This window comes from Halichoerus grypus, chromosome 7 (assembly GCF_964656455.1).
Source record: "Halichoerus grypus chromosome 7, mHalGry1.hap1.1, whole genome shotgun sequence".
Taxonomy (NCBI): domain Eukaryota; kingdom Metazoa; phylum Chordata; class Mammalia; order Carnivora; family Phocidae; genus Halichoerus; species Halichoerus grypus.
In genome coordinates, this window is record NC_135718.1 from 155,010,338 (window position 1) to 155,027,899 (window position 17,562).

Below are 17,562 nucleotides of genomic sequence, written 5' to 3' on the forward strand. Positions count from 1 at the left end.
CCGTGTGGAGAGCCCGGGCGTGGTCCCTCCTCCCCGCCGTCCTGCTCCCCTGCGCCCGTCGGACTGACACCCTCTCTCACCTGGCAGGCGGTCGGGTCCCTGCCCACCACAGGCTCGGCACTGCCCCTCCCTGTCCCCGTCCCCCTCGTCCTCCCTGTGCCTCGTCACCCGCTCTTCTGCAGGCCCCGTGCCCTTCTCCCGCTCCCTCGCTTCCCCCAGCCCATGCGCCCCTGCTTCCTACCTTGAGCTCAATAGTGGCCGAAAACTCCCCTTCCAGGTCATGAATAGACCGGTTGAGGGAGTCGTACGTCTGCCCAAAGTTGCCTTCCACGGGGATACGGCGTTGGCACCACACCTCCATCGCTGCGGGGTGAGGGGGGGCAGGGGGCAGGTCCGCAGCCGGTCCCCCCTCCTGTCCACCCTGTCTGCCTCTCCACCCATGACCTTCCACGCTGAGGCTTTCCCCTCTCCGCGCTCCGTGAGTCCCGTGTCCTGGGGACTGATTTTCCCTCATTTTTCTCACCTGTTTGTAACCATGCCAACTATTAATGATAGCAACATTTATAAGAAAATCCCTTTGTGTGCAGCTCTGCTCCTTGCTTCCTGAAATCCTCAGAACCCCCTAACGGGGTGAGTACTACTATTAGGCCCGTCTTTCAGATGGAGGGACGGAACCGGGGCCCGCTGTGAACACAGCTGGGTGGCAGAGCCAGCCCGTGGGGGGCCTAAGCCCTGCCTGCCTGACGGCTTTCCTGCCCCACGCCGACCCAGCGGTCCCCAGGGACTTGGCTCCCACCCTCCCCCTTGCCCCGCTGACCCTTGGCGATGCCACAGAAGAACTTGAACTTCATGGGCAAGCAGAGCAGGTGTTTGAGCAGCGGGACCCAGATGCGCTGCATGCACTGTTCATGCTTGTGGTCAAACCAGCGGCGGCAGCTGAGGATGGCCCGATCCACCACGTCTGCAGGAAGGGGCAGGGAGCAGGTGAGGCCCCCACGGCCGGCCTGGAGCCCTGGCCCCGGCCCGCGCCCCCCACGCCCCCCGTGCCCTCACGGGAGCAGTGCAGCTTGGTCTTCAGCTCATACATCTTCTGTGTAGAGAGACGGGGCCTGGGAGGTAGAGCTCGGTGAGTGTCCACACTGCGGGCTGTCCCCTCGAAGCCCGTGGCGTTCTCGGCCGCGTAGCCGGTATCACTGTTCACCTGGGCATCCAGCTCCTCAAAGGACTTGGAGATGTTCTGGGTTTCGGCTTTCAGCGAATCTTTGCTGCCCTGGGGTTGGGGGCCGAGGAAGGAGCGGTCAGTGGGGCAGCGAGGAGCCTGTCCTTTCCCTCTGGCCGAGCTCCGGGCTCTTCCCTCAGGCCTGGATGGAGCCCGGGCCCCGAGACAGCCTCACCCCATGCCCCACTGTTCAGTCTTCGGGACACCCCTCTACCCCCCTGCCCTGCAACCAGTCGCCCCTGCTCTGCCCCCGCCCAGCGCCCAGCTCCTGCGCCGGCCTCCATCTCAGATCCCCGCTAGTGACGGAAGGTGCCCCAGGCCCTGGGACTTCGCTCTAATCTCCCAGACCACTGTGCCATCTCAGTGTCCCCAGTCCCAGTGTCCCCGATGTCAGCCCATCTCCCCAACTCCTCAACTCTCCAATTCTCCCACACCCCCAGCCTCCAGTCCTCCACAGGCCGATTCCACAATCCTGTGGGCCTCCAGGCTTCCTGGCTCCCGATTTCCTGACATTCTAGTTCAGCTGCCCAGAGTACCGCCTACCCAGGTGTTTGCAAATGGGGGCTGCGGGTCCCATGACTGGGGGCGAGGGCTCTCCCGGCAGCTGGTGCCCAGGGCACGTCCCGCAATGTTTGAGGACAGTCCCGCAAAACATGCCAGTGGCGCCCCGCTGGGAAACTGAGTCCAGGGTCAGATCTCCCAGCTCCAGTCACGCCGGCCCCCAGGGGAGAGGAGCCCAGACCCTGCCCGCGTGCGCGGGGCCCTGACCAGCAGGTCCTTGAACACTGCCCGCAGTGGGGCCGTGGAGACGCGCCAGGCCGCGCGGGTGTTGTTGACCTGTAAGTCTACGGTGCAGCCCAGCGACGCGATCACCTCGTTCAGGTTGTAGCGCAGGTTGGCCGCGGGTCCTGGGGAAGATGCCCCAGTGGGTCTCCCTCCGCAGCTAGTCACTTCCTGAGGGCCCCTCCGCTCCCGCTCTGCATACGGGGTGACCACCCTCAGAACTGTACAACGAGGGGGCCCTGAGCCTGGGAGAGGGCAGCTCATTCCCCTCCGGCTGGGTTTTCCCTGTGTGAACCGAGGAGGCCCAGAGACGCGGAGGAACTCTCTCAGGGGCATCCAGCGAGCTGGAGCAGCTGGATCAGACTCCCCGTCTCTCCCCTTCAGCCGCCCGGGTCTCATCAGGTGGCCCACCCAGGATCCTGCTCCAGTCACAAACTGGCACCCGGGGACACACGCTCACCCTCGTAGATGGCGGCCAAGGCGTATCCCAGCACGAAGAGCCGGCCCTCCCTGCTCAGCATCTTGGGCACCAGCAGGAGGCTGGCACAGCGGATGTGAGGGGAGGTCCCCCAGCCCAGCGCGCCCAAGCCTGTCGGGAGGCAGCAACAGGTGGTGAGGCGAGTGAGGCTGCGGCCTGACCCACCAGGCTCAGCAGAGCACCCAGCCCCCAACTTCTTTCTGGAGCCGTGGCCGTCCTGCCTCTGCCCCCACGTACGCGGACACGGGGAGGCCTCCGAGGCCGCTCACTCCCGCGCTCCTTGGGTAGCCGTATGCAGGGCTCAGCTGCGTGGTGGGGGAGGGGCGTGGAGCCGTGGCCCCGACCGACGGGGGTGTGCGTGTGTGCGTGTGCGTGTGTGTGTGTGTGTGTGTGTGTGTGTTCGGGGAGGGGGAAGCACTTCTCTTCTCCAGGCTGGGTTCCCACACACCCCAGGTGCTGAGGGGGCAGGGAGCGCGAGAGGAAAGTTCTGGAAACAGTCCTGGTGCTCAGAGCCACCTCACTGTTCCCACTCACAATCTCCGTCCCTAATTTTAGCCTTAATCACGGACCTCCCGGTGTGTGTTAGCAAACGGGTGTCTCCCTGTGGTCTCCGCAAGGAGACAGAGAGCTCCTTGCAGCTCGTAATGCAGGGAGAGAGCCGCGAGGAAACAGATGACTACAGCCCCGAGCGCTAAGTGCACAAGGGAGGCGCTTCTCCGGGCTGGGCGGGCGGGCGTGTCTGTGGGGAGGGTGGCGCTGGGAAGGCTGGACAAAGCCGCTGACGTGTCAGCTGGGGCTGGAAGATGAGTAAAGTGTAGTTAGGAGGCAGGACGGCATTCCAGGCCAAAGGGACAGCATAGCTGGGCAGGGAACCCAGCAGCTTCCTGTGGGATGGAGCGCTTGCCTTCGCCAAAGCAAAGTCCCTCCACTTCCTCCCTCCACCTCCTGGGCCCTCGCCGGGTCCCTGTCCCCTCTCCCGGGGGCCGACTGGTCCCCTGCTTCCCCTCTGTACTTGGGTTTTCACAAGGCAGCCAGAGTGACCTTGGAAGCACATCCAACTGACCCTGTCCCTTCTCTGCTTCAGACCAGCTGCGGACTTTCCACCAGAGTTGGGGTCTGACCCAGCGTGGTCTACTGACCCCCGTGATGGGGCCCCTGCCTGGCTTCTGCCGGGCCACTCAGCCCTTCGCCTCCCTCGCCCGCCCACACAGGCCTGCAGCCGGCCTGCACTATGCCAAGCTCATTCCGCCTCTGCCAGGAGCGCTGCTCTTCACCTGGCTGGCTTCACCTGGTCATACAGGTTTGCTGTGAGCCCTGTCTGGTGCCACCCGACGGTGTGTCTGCCTTCTTCCTCGCTAACACAACTTGAGTTTCGTTCAAGGCCAACTGGCAGTCCCTGCCCCGGCCCCTGGGGGTAAATCTGGATCCGTCTCACCCAGTCACCGTTTAACAGGACATCGGAAGGGGTTTGTTCCGTGGTCTTGGCCTTCTGGCCAACGACTCAAGCTAGGGTAGTTGGCAAGTAGTTGCCCTACATTCTACAGAGAGCCCCGGGGGGCTGGGAACCCTCTCTGGGCCCACCAGCAGGGCAAAACGAGTCTCTGACCCTCTACCAACCAGTATATACAGAGACCAGACCAGAAATGGAATTTTCTGGAAAAGAAGCAGTGGGAGTAGGCAGACATGGGAGGGGAGGCTGAAGAGAGGAGGGGCGTTCACTTCCAGGCCAAGTGAGAGGCCTCACGGGACCCCGGAGAGACAGGGGCCGGGGGAAGGTGGCCCTTGCTGAGCCGCGGCACCTGGAAGCCGCCCCTGGGCGGCCACCCGAGCTCAGCGTGGGAGGCCAGGTCGGGGCGGTGTTGGCAGGGCCTCTGGGGAGGATGGGGGAACGTGACCTGGGAGCCTTGCTTGCTTCTCAGGGCGGCAGGGGAGGGGGCAGCGCAAGGCACCTGCTTTCCCACTTTGGCAGGGCAAGGATGGATGACTTTCTCTGGACGTTTTGGAGGGCGGCAGGCCTCATGCCATCTGAGAGGTCCTCCCCCTGGGGGCAGCCCGTTTGCTGCGGGTGGTAGGAGCTACATGAGGTCAGCCAGATAGAGCTACTCTCAGCAGGAGAATGGACCTTGGAGGGCCACACGGAGCCTCCCAGACACCACGGAAGGCCCCCGAGGCAGCCGGTGGGACGGCTTGCCACCCAGAGGCAGTGGGGTTCCCCCAGTATGGACGACTTCAGGCTTCCGACCCTGTCCCTCTAATCCCTTCTGACAGCAGAAGAACCAGAGGGGAAGGAAGTGGGGAAAGGAGGCCAGGGCGGCCATGCCCCCTTCACTGGGGGACCCCTCACCAGCAGTCAGTGGCCTCGGGGCAGGGGTGCCAGGAGGGAAGATGCTGGAGAGTGCAGGGAGGTGGGATTTGGGTATAGCCTGGGTTGGACCTTTCCAACCCCAGAAATAGTCACAATTACGGAAGCAGGACCGGGTCCCATAAATGAAAATAAGCGGCAAGTGAAGGGTCCGTGGGAAAGGTCATCCATGGGGGCCCGCCGTGGTCCTGTGGCTGCCCACACAGGTCCGTTCCCAGAGGGGGCTGGCGAGGGCCCTGCCGGGGCGGCCCGGCACAAGCGGAACCGGGAAGCTGGCTGGGGGGACGGGAACGTTTTCCTCCTTCTTAAAGGAGACATAAAGAAGGAATGTTCTGGTCTTCCAACATTGGTGTATGAAGATGAGATGCCTGGACTTGTGGTCACCCATGCATGACCTGAAGACGAACGGTCACCAGGCCAAACATGGCGGGAACCTGGGTCCTTGGCAGGTGGACTGAGCTGCAGAATTATCCCAACTCCAAAGACCACTCGGCCTTGAAACTTGTTGTTACATGAGATAATCAACTTTCTCTGTGGTTAAACCACTTTCAGGTGGGTTTTCTCTTCTCGTAGATCGACAGCTTCCCACACAAGGCCCCCACCCCAGTGCTGCCTCCGAGAAGCCTTCCCTGACTACCAGCCCCTTTCCCCCACGGCCCCAGCTTCCTCTCATCATGCCCCTTTGTCACCATCAGAAATGCTCTTGTTCCTTTCTTGTCCTTTCCTGCCTAAACTCTCTCCGTTGGAGGCCCCTCAACCTTGTTCACTGCAGAAGCCCCCAGAGGGGCTCAGTGAGTGCTGAATGAATGAATGAAGGCGTGAATGAATGAATGAACGGAATCGATCGGGAGGAGCAGGAAACAAGGTCAGAGAGGTCAGGAGACATGGGGCATCCCATGGGGCACCCTTGGGTAACATGGAGTCCTTCTGGTTGGGGAGGCCCCTAGAGGACAAGGACTTGTTTTCTTCCATAGACCGAGGGCCTATGGATCTCCCCTCAAAGCCCAAGAGGAGGCTGGGGCCGGGAGGGACACTTGGGTGCAGAAGAAACAAGATCGGACCCCTTCTGGGCACCTGGGACTCTCTAGGCCTGCTCCACAGGCCTCTCGAGCATCCCTGTCCTTAGCCAGAACTCACCTACCACGCTGTACAACGCCACCATCTTCTGACCTTCGTAGATGTTCATAGGGTTCACCAGGAGCTGAAAGAGACCTGAGGGTGCAGGGTCAAGCCAAAGGTCGAAAGATGGGTCCCACCCCTGACCTCTGCCCACGCTCACCCATGGCCAGGAGCCCTCCGGTGCTTGCCCCCAGCAGGAAGGCGGCAATGGGAAACGATCCCGGCTGGCGCTGCAGGAACCGGCTGCAGGGGACAGGCAGCCCCCAGCTCAGGAGCCTCTGCACTGCTGGGGTGGGGGGAGGCGGCAAACACACTGGGGCCAACAGCCCACTCTTCTGGCTGGGATGGGCTTCATCAGGGGCAGGGGCCTGCAGGGGGAGAGCCTGGGGGGACTTGGGTGGGCGTGGCGAGAGTGGGGAGGACATCCTGAAGGAGGATGGGGGGCCCTGGGGATGCAGGGCAGATGTGAGGGAGAGAAGAGGAAGGGGCTTGGCTGGAGGGGGGCACTGGGGGACCCACAGTGGGGGGAGGCGTGGGGGTCCGAGGGGACAGGCTGGATGAGAGGCCCCGAGGGGCTGAACGGCCCTGGGAAAGGACGGGGTCTCTGTGACTGACTCACTGGTGTGGGGGAGCTTCCTTCTTTCCCCCGTTGCTCTGTCCTGATGAAATGTGCCAGCCATGAGTCAGCTTTGGGGACCCTCTCTCGTCCCACAAATGTCCTCAAGGATGTCCTCGGCGCAGAGGTCCGCTTCTGTCCCCTCTGCCGCCCCACAGCCTGGGTGAGGTCTGTGTCTTGCTCCCTCTGCTCTGAGACTTGGGGAAGGAGACTAGCGACCTACGTGCCCTCTCCAGTCCCGCAGCCGGGTCAGGCTCTCCAAGACAGATACAATACAAGCCTCCGGAACCTTAGAATGTGGAGAGGCATTCTGGGAGCCTGGAAGGGCCACGGAACCTGGTGGGCATCTCCTGGAGACGGGCGGACATCGGGTCTCAGCAACCATGCCCAGAGTCACGAAGGACACTGTGCACCCCTTGGGGGCAGAGGAGTCAAGCATGGCTCGGGCTGTGGTCCGCAGCATGGGGGGTTTTGGCCTGGGCTTGTCCTTGGCCACGGCCTACGGGCTCCTGCAGCTGCTGGTGGAAGGACACAGCCCCTGGGGCTGCCTGGTGGGCACCCTCACTCTGGCTGCCTTCCTTAGCCTGGGCATGGGGTTCTCGCGCCAGGTCCGGGTCACTGTCCTCTTGCTGCTGCCCCAGGCCTTCTCCAGTGAGCGCGGGGTACCGAGGGGAGGGGGTCCTGGGGCGGGGGGGGCTGGAGGGAAATCTGAAAGCTTCTGCGAGAGGCTGTGTGCGAGGCCGGGGCCCTGCGCCCACGGAGCCGTCTCCCCCAGAGCAGGGCCGGACACTGCTGCTGGTGGCGGCCTTCGGGCTGGTGCTACAAGGACCCTGTGCCAACACCCTGCGCAACTTCACCCAGGCCAGCGAGGCCGTGGCCTGTGGGGCCGAGCTGGCCTTGAACCAGACCGCCGAGGCGCTGGAGCGGGCCAAGCAGCCCCTCGTCAGTAAGGCCCCGTGGCCCCCTGCTCGCGCGGTCTGCGGCCCTCCCGCTCCGTCCCCCTGTGGCCGGCGAGGGGCTCTCCCCTCCAGGCGCCCGGCCAGACCCCCTCTCCCTGCTCCCTGGTCTGCTCCACCCCCTCGGCGCCTGGCTCCCACACCTCCCGGGGGCAGCGCCCTCTCCCCACCCCACCCCGCAGCAGTGGAGAACCAGCCCCCAGTGCCCCTGCTCCTGCTTCTCAGGTGCCCTGAACAAGATTAAAGCCATTGCCCGGAAGGCCAAGGAGGTGGCCGACCGGGTCCGCAAGTTCTTTCGGTCCATCATGGATGGTGTGAAGCATGTCGGTCAGCACGTTCAGCATGGCTGGGGTTTTTTTGGGGGGGGGCTCAAAATTCACCCTGTCTCTTCACCTCCGCCCCTGTCCGGGACTGGGGCCCCTCCTGGGTGCTGAGCAGGCCCTGCTGGATACAGCGCAGCCAGGCCCCTGACCACAGGTCTCTCCTGCTCTGGGTGCTGCCCTGGGTTCCCCAAGTCCCTGAAAAGGTGCCGCAGGGCTGCAGGCCTGGGCACCAGCCCCACAGCTGTCCCCAGCCAGGGCCCTGCGGAACGTGTGGTACTGGGTCCTGCACATCGGCGACGTGTGCAACGCGGAGCTGGGCAACCCTTACCTCAAGTGCACGCGGGTCTTCGAAGACGCCAAGGACAGCTGCATGCAGGTCATACCACGAGCCTACCACCTGTGCTACGTGCTCATGCCCTTCAAGCTCGTGCTCTGCGGGCTGGCCAGTGGTGAGAGCCGGGGCTCGCCCGCGGGCCCGGGGAGCCAGCACGTGGGGGGTCCGTTCTCAGGGCTGGGCCCGCTACGGGGCCGGTGGGGGAGACGGAGGAACTGGTGTGGGGGCTGGGGTAATGGGGAGAAGGTGTGGAGCCAGTGTGAAGGTCAGTGGGAAGAGCAGAAGCCAGAGGACCCCGGAGGCAGGAGGGGCCATGTGTCTTCGCTTCTCCTGACGCTCGGTCTCTGGGTCCCAGTGGTCCAGGTGTTCTGCGTCATCCCCAAGTACATCCAAACCTTCTTGCGCAAGACCCTCGGCACCCGTGAGTGGCCCCCTCCCAGCCCTGCTGCCCGCAGCCTCCCCTCCTCCTGGCACGGCCTCACCAGGCCGGGAGTGCTCCCAGTCCTGAATGAGAATGCCGGAGCGGGACGACAGGCGCCCGGAAGGGACTCAGGAAAGCGAGGCCCAGCCACGAGGAGGTGCCTCAGCCAAAGCTGGGCTTTAGAGCAGGAGGGGGGAGAGGACCAGGGCCTCCTGTGCCCCCTCCGCCCCCCAGCCCCGGACAGGGCACAGAGATGGGTGGTGATGGGGGCGGGGGCTGTGGTGTCAGGCCTGCGGTGGTGACAGCATGGACCGCAGGGGCTTTGTCCCCTCCTCCTCGGGGGGTCCCGGCTGGTCTGTGAGCTGTGCCAGGCCCTCCCCCTCCTAACCCTCCTGGCTCCCGGCTCCCCTGCACCTGCTGGCCCCAGCTGTGAGGAACTTAATTAACCGGGTGCGCCGGGAGTTCGAGTTCAACGTGACAGCCACCCACCACTTCTCCGTGGACCTCAATGCCTCTCGGAGCCTGTCCCAGGTGGCCCTGGACCTCCACGAAGCGGTCAGCATGAAGCTGCACCGAGTCCGAGAGGCCCTGGCCCTGATGGGCTACACCACACCTCTGCTGCTCTCCGTCCTCTACCTCCAGTGAGGGGCTGGGGGCTCGGGCTGGGGGCTCGGGCTGGGGGCTCCGGCTGGGGGCTCGGGCTGGGGGCTCGGGCTGGGGGCTCCAGCTGGGGGCTCGGGCTGGGGGCTCCGGGCTGGGGGCTCGGGCTGGGGGCTCGGGCTGGGGGCTCCGGGCTGGGGGCTCCGGCTGGGGGCTCGGGCTGGGGGCTCGGGCTGGGGGCTCCGGGCTGGGGGCTCCGGCTGGGGGCTCGGGCTGGGGGCTCGGGCTGGGGGCTCCGGCTGGGGGCTCTGGGCTGGGGGCTCCGGGCTGGGGGCTCGGGCTGGGGGCTCCGGGCTGGGGGCTCCGGCTGGGGACTCGGGCTGGGGGCTCAGGCTGGGGGCTCCAGGCTGGGGGCTCCGGCTGGGGGCTCGGGCTGGGGGCTCGGGCTGGGGGCTCCGGCTGGGGGCTCGGGCTGGGGGCTCCGGCTGGGGGCTCGGGCTGGGGGCTCCGGGCTGGGGGCTCCGGCTGGGGGCTCGGGCTGGGGGCTCCGGCTGGGGGCTCGGGCTGGGGGCTCCGGGCTGGGGGCTCCGGCTGGGGGCTCGGGCTGGGGGCTCGGCCTGGGGGCTCCGGCTGCAAGGTGGCAGCTCATCCCCTGGGAGGCTGGAGTTTGGGGTCAGGGGTGGGGGCTGGGGTGCTGAGGGGCCTCACGTGTACCCCACCAGAGCTCTGTTCTACCGGTACTGTTACCTGAACTGGGTCAGTTTTGACAACGTGTACATCACCAGCCGATTCCTGCACATGGAGGCCGTCCGCTCTGAGGCGGGGCTGCCCACGGTGCTGCCACTGAGTGCCCACGAGGCCAGACAGTACATCCGGCCCGGTGAGGGCCCCGAGGACCGGGGACAGAGACGAGGGCCTCCCTCCCTCACAGCCCTGACCCTGGGCCCCACGCACAGCACTGCCTCTGGGGAGTCCTCGGTCCTAAAGGGGAATGGGGGAGCCTCCCAGCCCCCAGACACAGACAGAAGGGAGCCCTGGACATCCCGACTTAGGGAAGCATAGGTGTGGAGTGGACACCAACCAGGAAAGTGGGGTTTTGGGGGTGAGGCCGGAAGTGTGAACGCGCTAGTATGGAGACGCAGTGTGGGGGGCAGGGGGGCAGGGATGCCGGGAGGGAGGGATCCTCTAGCCTCGAAGCCCCTTCCCGCCCTTGTCCAGAGGCCCTCACAGCTTCCACACCAGACGGACAAACAAGCTCGGGCTCGGAATAGGGGGCATCCCGCCGGGAGAGTGGGGTAGCATCCTCCTAACCACCCTCCCCCCAGGCTCCGTCTTCCTGTCCCGGTGGGAGCAGATCTTTTATACCCTGGCAATCTTCAGCCTTGCCCGGCACCTCCTCCTTGTGCTGGTCCTCGTCTTCCTGGACTACGCTGTTTTCTGGGTGCTCGACCTGGCCCGGTACCAGCTGCAGGGGGACATTGTGGCCCGCAGTGAGTGCCTGAAGCTCCTGCAGCAGCCGCCTTGGCCGGCGTCCTCCCCATCCTCCCGGGTCCTGGGGGATCGCCTGGAGGTCCCCAAGTCACTCTCACTCATCAGCCCCTGATTTTGCCCCTTCCAACGCTTTGCTCTGCGGGGGACCCCGTGTCCACGTCATGGCTGTAGCGTAGAGTAGTTGTGGGATCTGGACTTGGACTGGCTCCACCCCAGCCACGCCCTCTGCGAGGTGGTACCTCGGGCCGTTCCTGAGCCCCCAGAGCTTCAGTCTCCTCAGCTGAGCTGGGATGCTGGCCGCAGCCCCCCGGGTCGCTCTAAGGGGCACGTGACACCACGTGTGGGAGTGCCCGGTCGGCCGTTGCCAGCATGCCGTAGACCACAGAATATAATTAACCTCATCCTGTGTCCCAGAGGTCCAACAGAAAAAGTCAGAAATGCCCAACACGATCCATAAGGCAGTCAGTCCAGCGCCTGCTACACGCTGGACCCCGGACACATTAGCAAAGGCTCTCTTGAAAGCAAACGCTTCCGGGCAGTCGTGGAGGCAGGCGATGGACTCACGGACCACCCAGGCCGTCTCAGAGAGGGTCCTGGGGGCCAGGGGCTTGGTGAGGTCCCGGGGCATCAGAGGCCCCCAGCCGGGGGGACGGGCCACCCCTCCGTGCCGCCCCCGGCAGCGCCCCTCGCAGACCGCCTTTGTGCCAGGCCCCGTGTTAGTGTCCATAACCGTGGAGGGCGCTGGCTACACCGGGAAGATTTACCGGGACCTGGTGTCCGCGTTTGACGTCCTGCAGCAAAGCAACATCAGCATCTTGTCCGGGCGCTGCCTGCTGCGCCCCTCGGAGCCCAGCACCGCCGGTTACGGCGTCATCGGTACCGACCTCGCCCCTGAGGCCGGGGTGGGGGTAGGCGCCGGTCAGGGCGTGAGGGGAGCAGGCCGGTGCCTTGCGCCCCCAGAGCGCACTCACGGCACCTGCCGCGCCCCAGGCGTTCTGCTCGGCCTCTGCTTCTTTGTTACGCTGTCCGGCAGCTACGTCAGTCGGCTGCGGAGGGTCATCTGTGCGTCCTACTACCCATCGCGGGAGCAGGTGAGCGTCCAGGCCAGGCGCTGAGCCCGCCGCTGTCTGTCTTGGTTTGGGGGAGCTTAGAGTCCTCAACAGCCAGTCCTCCCTCCTCTGGCTGAACTACCCGGACTGCCGGTCTCTGGGCCCCAGATGGGGCTGGGGAATGGTGCCTCTTGGGGCAGGGTTTGCTGAGAGGGAGCTTGCCCCCAGAGTTTTGTTAAGAGCACGGGGGACGGAGTCCATGTTGGCACGTTGAGGTGTGAATGGAAACTCAGCAGCTGTGCTCATTCACGAATCATTTCCTGAGCATCTAGTGTAGGACCCCCCAGACGCCAGGCTGAAGCAGACAGTCTGGGGCTCACGGCCTCAAGGCAGGCCAGACAGGCTTTTAACAGGATATTACAATTACGAAGTGTTTTTATGAAGGAATGAATAAAGTGCTATGAACACCTAGGGGAGAGAATAGGTCACCCCACCTAGGGGAACCCAGGGGCTTCCCAAAGGAAGGGGCATTTGAGCCAAGCCTGGAGGGATTCATAGGTGTGGACAGCAGGCAAAGGTAGGGAATGGGGATGGTGGCAGAGGGCATTCCGGGTAGATGAGATGGGGTCGAGGGGATCCCAGCCCTGATCCCCACCTCCACCAGGAGAGGATCACCTACCTCTACAACCTACTTCTGAGCCGCCGAACCAGTCTGCCGGCGACCGTGCACCGAGCAGCGAGGCGGCGGGCAGCTGACCAGGGTCCCACGAGTGTCCTTCAGCTGCTGGCCGGGCGGTGAGCCCACTGTCCTCCCTTAGAGAAGGGGGGCAAGCGGGGACAGAAAAAGAGCCGGAAGTCAGAATGGATCACTGTCCTTCCTAAGTGCCCAGAAGTTTGGCTGAAGAGGGTGCCCGTTCCATGCGATCCACGGACGGAGAGGGAGACTTGGGGAGAGAATTGCGGGCGGTGGGGAGTGGAGGGACAGGCCGGCAGGACGCAGAGCTGCTGCAGGCAGAGGGCTGGAGGTCAGGCTGCAGGAAGGCCTGCCCCTGCTGGAGGGTGGTGTTGGGTGTGGGGTCCCCTGGCGGCTCAGCGTCTGGGGCCCCTCCCAGGTGCTCCTGTCTGGGCCCGGTGGTCAGCCACTTCCGGCAGCTCCAGGATCACTGTCTGGGCTGTGGGCAGCCCCACGACCAGGAGGACACGGAGAACTTTGTGTCCTGCAGTACCCCGGGCTGCCGAGGTGAGACCCTGGGGTGGGCCTCTCCCTGCGGGGACTCCCCACGCTTGCGTGTGACCGTCGGCTGTGGTCCTTCCTCTGGGGACTTCTGGAACTCACCTTTTGGGCCCCTCCCTTCATCACTACGCATGTTCTCATGTACAGAGAACCGTGAGGAGCTCTTCTTCCCCGTGTTCGCCTTAATTCTCCTGGTGGTCGCAACTGGTGGTCCGCGGCCTGCCCCTCCACGAGGACGGTCCCCCCAGGGCTGGTGGCGGGGAGCTCGGTGGCTGGGTGGGCTAGCTCAACCGCCCCTCCTGCCCTCCTGGCGCTTCGCAGGCCTCTTCTGCTCTACCTGCTTCCGTCTCCTGGACAACACGTGCTCGGTGTGCGCGGCTCCCCTCTCCCAGCAGGGGGGCCTGGACCTGGAGCTGTGAGTCTGCAGCGAGCGGGGGTGGCCGTAGTCCGGGCGGGCCGTGGGAGCTGCCACCTGACGGGAGGCTCCCGCAGGGACTCCAGTGACGAGGAGGGCCCCCGGCTGTGGCTGGCGGCCGCGCGGCGGAAGGCCCCGGAGCAGGAGTGGTTACTGCGGCAGCAGCTGCAGGAGGCCCTGGGCAGGACCCTCCCTTCGGAGTCCAGCCCCGAGGTCAGGTGAGCGGAAAGCAGGACGTGGGGCCTGGAGGCCTGAGCCTGTCTGTCACGTGTAGCACGGGCTCCTGGGGTGCCGGGCCCTCTGCTAGAGCTGGGGACAGGGCGAGGGCAGGGAGGGAGGGAGATTCGTCTAGCTCCTGTCCTGGAGGAGCCCACCAAGTGGGGGGGGTAATCGCAGCGCGCAGGGGTCCCCGTCCATGAGAGCAGCAGGCCAGGGCAGGCAGTGGACAGAACGACGGGTTTGGGATGGGGTTGAATTAATGAAGGCTTCAGGGAACAGGTGAAAGAAGAGGTGGGTTCGGGGGCAACCTGGGTGTCCGTTGGGCTGAGGGGCAGAGGAGAGCATTCCGGGGGTGGGGGGGCCGGGGGTAGTCTGGAGAATGGGAGCTGTTTGGGAGGCTGTGTGTGTCTGTCCGCTGAAGTCGGAGCGCGCTGGGAGATGAGCTGGGAAGTCAAGGGGTGGGAGCTAGCTGAGTGCCCTACCGGCCGTCTGAAGATCCCCGGGTAATGGACACATTCTTAAGTGTCTTCTAAGACAGTGAGCTAGGAAGGAAGTGAGAAGTTGGTGTGGCCTCAGGACGGAGGTGCTGAGGATGGGGGGGACCGGGTATGCTTGGGACTGCGGGGTGCTGGTGGAGAGGAAGAACAGGTTCTGGGGAAAGAGGAATGTCTCGGTTGGAGAGCTTTGGGGGATCTGTAGGGAAGCCAGCTGGAGATGCCCAGGGGCCAGTTACAAAAGGCCTGGGCTCTGGGCCTGCGGTGCCAGGGTTGAGTTATTACAGGCTGTAGGGGAGAGGGGGGTGATGACAGGGCAGGAGAGGCGAAGGGGAAGCAGCGCGACCCTGAGGGGCTCAGGCACAAACCAGCGAGGCTGGAGCAGGCGGGAGCCAAGCACTGTCATGCTGAGAGATGGCCGAGGAGGAGGGGGACAAGGCCTGGCCAGTGAGTGTGGCGGCTGAAAGGTCACTGGAGTGGCTGTGGGAACATTTCTCGCGGTCCCAGGCAAGCCCAAACCAGACCAGACTGTAATGGTTTGAAGGCTGATGGGTAGACAAGACTCAGAAAGAAAGAGTACGTGGCTCAGTACCACGGCCGCGGCCATGAGAAGCTTGATCATTCTCTTTGCAAATGTAACTGCTGGAGTTAAAAAAGGAAGCTTGCTGGTGAAGAGGAGGGGGTTAGCGCCACCCAGCAGAAGCAGAGCTTGCCGGGAGCCAGTGCGAAAGATGTAGGGTCACCCAAGGAGAGGGAGAGCTGGGCCTGTGGGAGGTGAAAGAGGGGCACCCGAGGGATGGGGTCTGGGACAGGTGGCCAGGCTGTCCTTGGGGAGAGTGGCGTTCCTCTGAGCAGAGTGAGCCCCTTCCAGTCTGGCACCATGCTTTTCCCTGGGGGGTCAGAGGGAAGGGGTTCCTGCTGGGAGTGCGAAGAAGGGGCTGGGAGTGGAAGAAAGGTGTCTAGGAGTGGGTCTGGGGGAGCAAAACACCTGCCTTGGGAGGCTGGGAAGCAGCTAGCTGGGGAGTGGAGGGACTGGCCGGTGGCGTGAAAGGCTCAGATGGCAGGCGAACCACGACCTGTCACGGCTGACTCCAGGAACGGTGCTGGTGCAGCTTTCTTCGGGAACAGTGGCACCATGAATAGGGCTCGAGGGTTGAAGTCTCCTTCTGGGTGGATGGAGGGAAGGACAAGATGGGGAGAGAACTGGGGTGTCATCAGTAAGAGTGTTTGATATGACTGGCCTTGGGGCAGAAAGAGGGCTGACACCCGGGGAAGTCCAGGGTCTCTGTCTCCCTGAGGTGTTAGAGCAGGGTTAGTGGCCAGGAGGGACACAGAATGGGTCATGGTCACGGAAAATTCTGGGATAAATCCAGAGGGTGGCCAAGGTTGGGGCGGGGTGTCCCAGTAGGAGCAGAGGCAGAGGGCTTTATGGCCAGGGAGGTCAAGGATCGGATCACAAGGCCAGAGAGGTGGGGGTGTGTGGCAGGTATCTGGGGAGACAGCTGTGGCCCCAGGGGGTGGGGTGCAGCTGCCAGGGCCTTTACAATATGCCACGTACCAGTGGGTTTGAGAAAGACAAGCAGCATCCACTTGGAAGGCCTGCATACAAACTGCAGTGGGCACATGCTGGTGTGAATGGGGCGGGGGGAGGGATTAGCTGAGGGCACATGCTGGTGTGAATGGGGCAGTGGGGAGGGATGAGCTGAGGGCACATGCTGGTGTGAATGGGGCAGTGGGGAGGGATGAGCGGAGGGCACATGCTGGTGTGAATGGGGCGGGGGGGAGCGATGAGCTGAGGGCACATGCTGGTGTGAATGGGGCAGTGGGGAGGGATGAGCGGAGGGCACATGCTGGTGTGAATGGGGCGGGGGAGCGATGAGCTGAGGGCACATGCTGGTGTGAATGGGGCAGTGGGGAGGGATGAGCTGAGGGCACATGCTGGTGTGAATGGGGCAGTGGGGAGTGATGAGCTGAGGGCACATGCTGGTGTGAATGGGGCGGGGGGGGAGGGATGAGCGGAGGGCACATGCTGGTGTGAATGGGGCAGTGGGGAGGGATGAGCGGAGGGCACATGCTGGTGTGAATGGGGCGGGGGGGAGGGATGAGCTGAGGGCACATGCTGGTGTGAATGGGGTGAGGGGGAGGGATGAGCTGAGGGCACATGCTGGTGTGAATGGGGCAGTGGGAAGGGATGAGCTGAGGGCACATGCTGGTGTGAATGGGGTGGGGGGGAGCGATGAGCTGAGGGCACATGCTGGTGTGAATGGGGCAGTGCGGAGGGATGAGTGGAGGGCACATGCTGGTGTGAATGGGGTGGGGGGGAGCGAGGAGCTGAGGGCACATGCTGGTGTGAATGGGGCGGGGGGGAGCGATGAGCTGAGGGCACATGCTGGTGTGAATGGGGCGGGGGGGAGAGATGAGCTGAGGGCACATGCTGGTGTGAATGGGGTGGGGGGGGAGCGATGAGCTGAGGGCACATGCTGGTGTGAATGGGGCAGTGGGGAGCGATGAGCTGAGGGCACATGCTGGTGTGAATGGGGCGGGGGGGAGCGATGAGCTGAGGGCACATGCTGGTGTGAATGGGGTGGTGGGGGGAGCGATGAGCTGAGGGCACATGCTGGTGTGAATGGGGCGGGGGGGAGCGATGAGCTGAGGGCACATGCTGGTGTGAATGGGGCAGTGGGGAGGGATGAGCGGAGGGCACATGCTGGTGTGAATGGGGCAGTGGGGAGGGATGAGCTGAGGGCACATGCTGGTGTGAATGGGGCAGTGGGGAGGGATGAGCTGAGGGCACATGCTGGTGTGAATGGGGCAGTAGGGAGGGATGAGCTGAGGGCACATGCTGGTGTGAATGGGGCGGGGGGGAGCGATGAGCTGAGGGCACATGCTGGTGTGAATGGGGTGGGGGGGAAGCGATGAGCTGAGGGGTCGGAGGGGAAGTGAAGCTTTATTTTCAGAGGTTCCTGAGGGCTCACTGAAATTAAAGCAGGGTCGTGGGGTTGGGGGAGGCTTGACCCCTGATCTGGTAGGTATACCATGGTTCTGCCCTTACCAGCCATGTGACCTTGGGCAAGTGACCGGCCACTGGTCCCTCAGCATGAGCCTAAAACTGGGGGCTCTCCAGCCACTGAGCTGGCATGCCGTGGGGCCGCGGGAGCAGAGGAGGTTGGTAAATCTGGACAGGGCAGGAATGCACCTGTGCCAACAGCCCCGCGGACCGTGCCACTCCCTTGCTCTCCTCACTAGTGACCTGGATGAGGAGAAGGGGCCTCGGCAGAGGACACACAGGTAGCAGCCCCTACCTGAGGCCCAGTCTTTCAGGATTCCCACCACACCTTGGCCTCAAGAATCCTCTGCCCCCAAAGCAGTCCCCTTCCAGCTTCAGAAGCCCAGCCTCTGTCTCTTCTCTCCCTCTCCTGATCCCTCCCACCTACCCCCAAAATAAAGGA

At 64.2% G+C, this 17,562-nt stretch overlaps 2 protein-coding genes across 8 annotated transcripts in view; one reads left to right on the forward strand and one right to left on the reverse strand.

The window, feature by feature from the left end:
• Positions 1–7,960, reverse strand: part of DCST1 (DC-STAMP domain containing 1) — a 15,565-nt gene extending 7,605 nt beyond the window's left edge. For 2 of the 7 annotated variants that reach the window (XR_013450036.1, XM_078078590.1), the window contains exons 1-7: positions 6,122–7,958; positions 5,980–6,054; positions 2,463–2,591; positions 1,988–2,127; positions 1,054–1,270; positions 818–961; positions 242–363 (exon numbers count right to left, since the gene is read on the reverse strand). Coding sequence is in view for 6 of the 7 variants with exons in the window: in XM_078078590.1 (XP_077934716.1) it covers positions 242–363; positions 818–961; positions 1,054–1,270; positions 1,988–2,127; positions 2,463–2,591; positions 5,980–6,054; positions 6,122–6,641 (1,347 nt within the window). In the remaining variant the exon portion in view is untranslated. Of the gene's footprint in view, positions 1–241; positions 364–817; positions 962–1,053; positions 1,271–1,987; positions 2,128–2,462; positions 2,592–5,979; positions 6,055–6,121 lie in introns of all 7 variants that reach the window. The other 5 variants (XM_036124455.2, XM_036124453.2, XM_036124456.2 and 2 more) reach the window with 4 other exon arrangements.
• DCST2 (DC-STAMP domain containing 2) lies at positions 6,961–17,558 on the forward strand. Its single transcript, XM_078078594.1, is given in 15 exon segments — positions 6,961–7,228; positions 7,353–7,523; positions 7,759–7,860; positions 8,108–8,305; positions 8,546–8,611; positions 9,039–9,252; positions 9,934–10,091; positions 10,537–10,701; positions 11,411–11,578; positions 11,693–11,793; positions 12,416–12,546; positions 12,864–12,991; positions 13,307–13,400; positions 13,478–13,618; positions 17,360–17,558. Coding segments are annotated over 15 exon segments (2,304 nt in total).
• Positions 17,559–17,562: the final 4 nt, after the last annotated feature.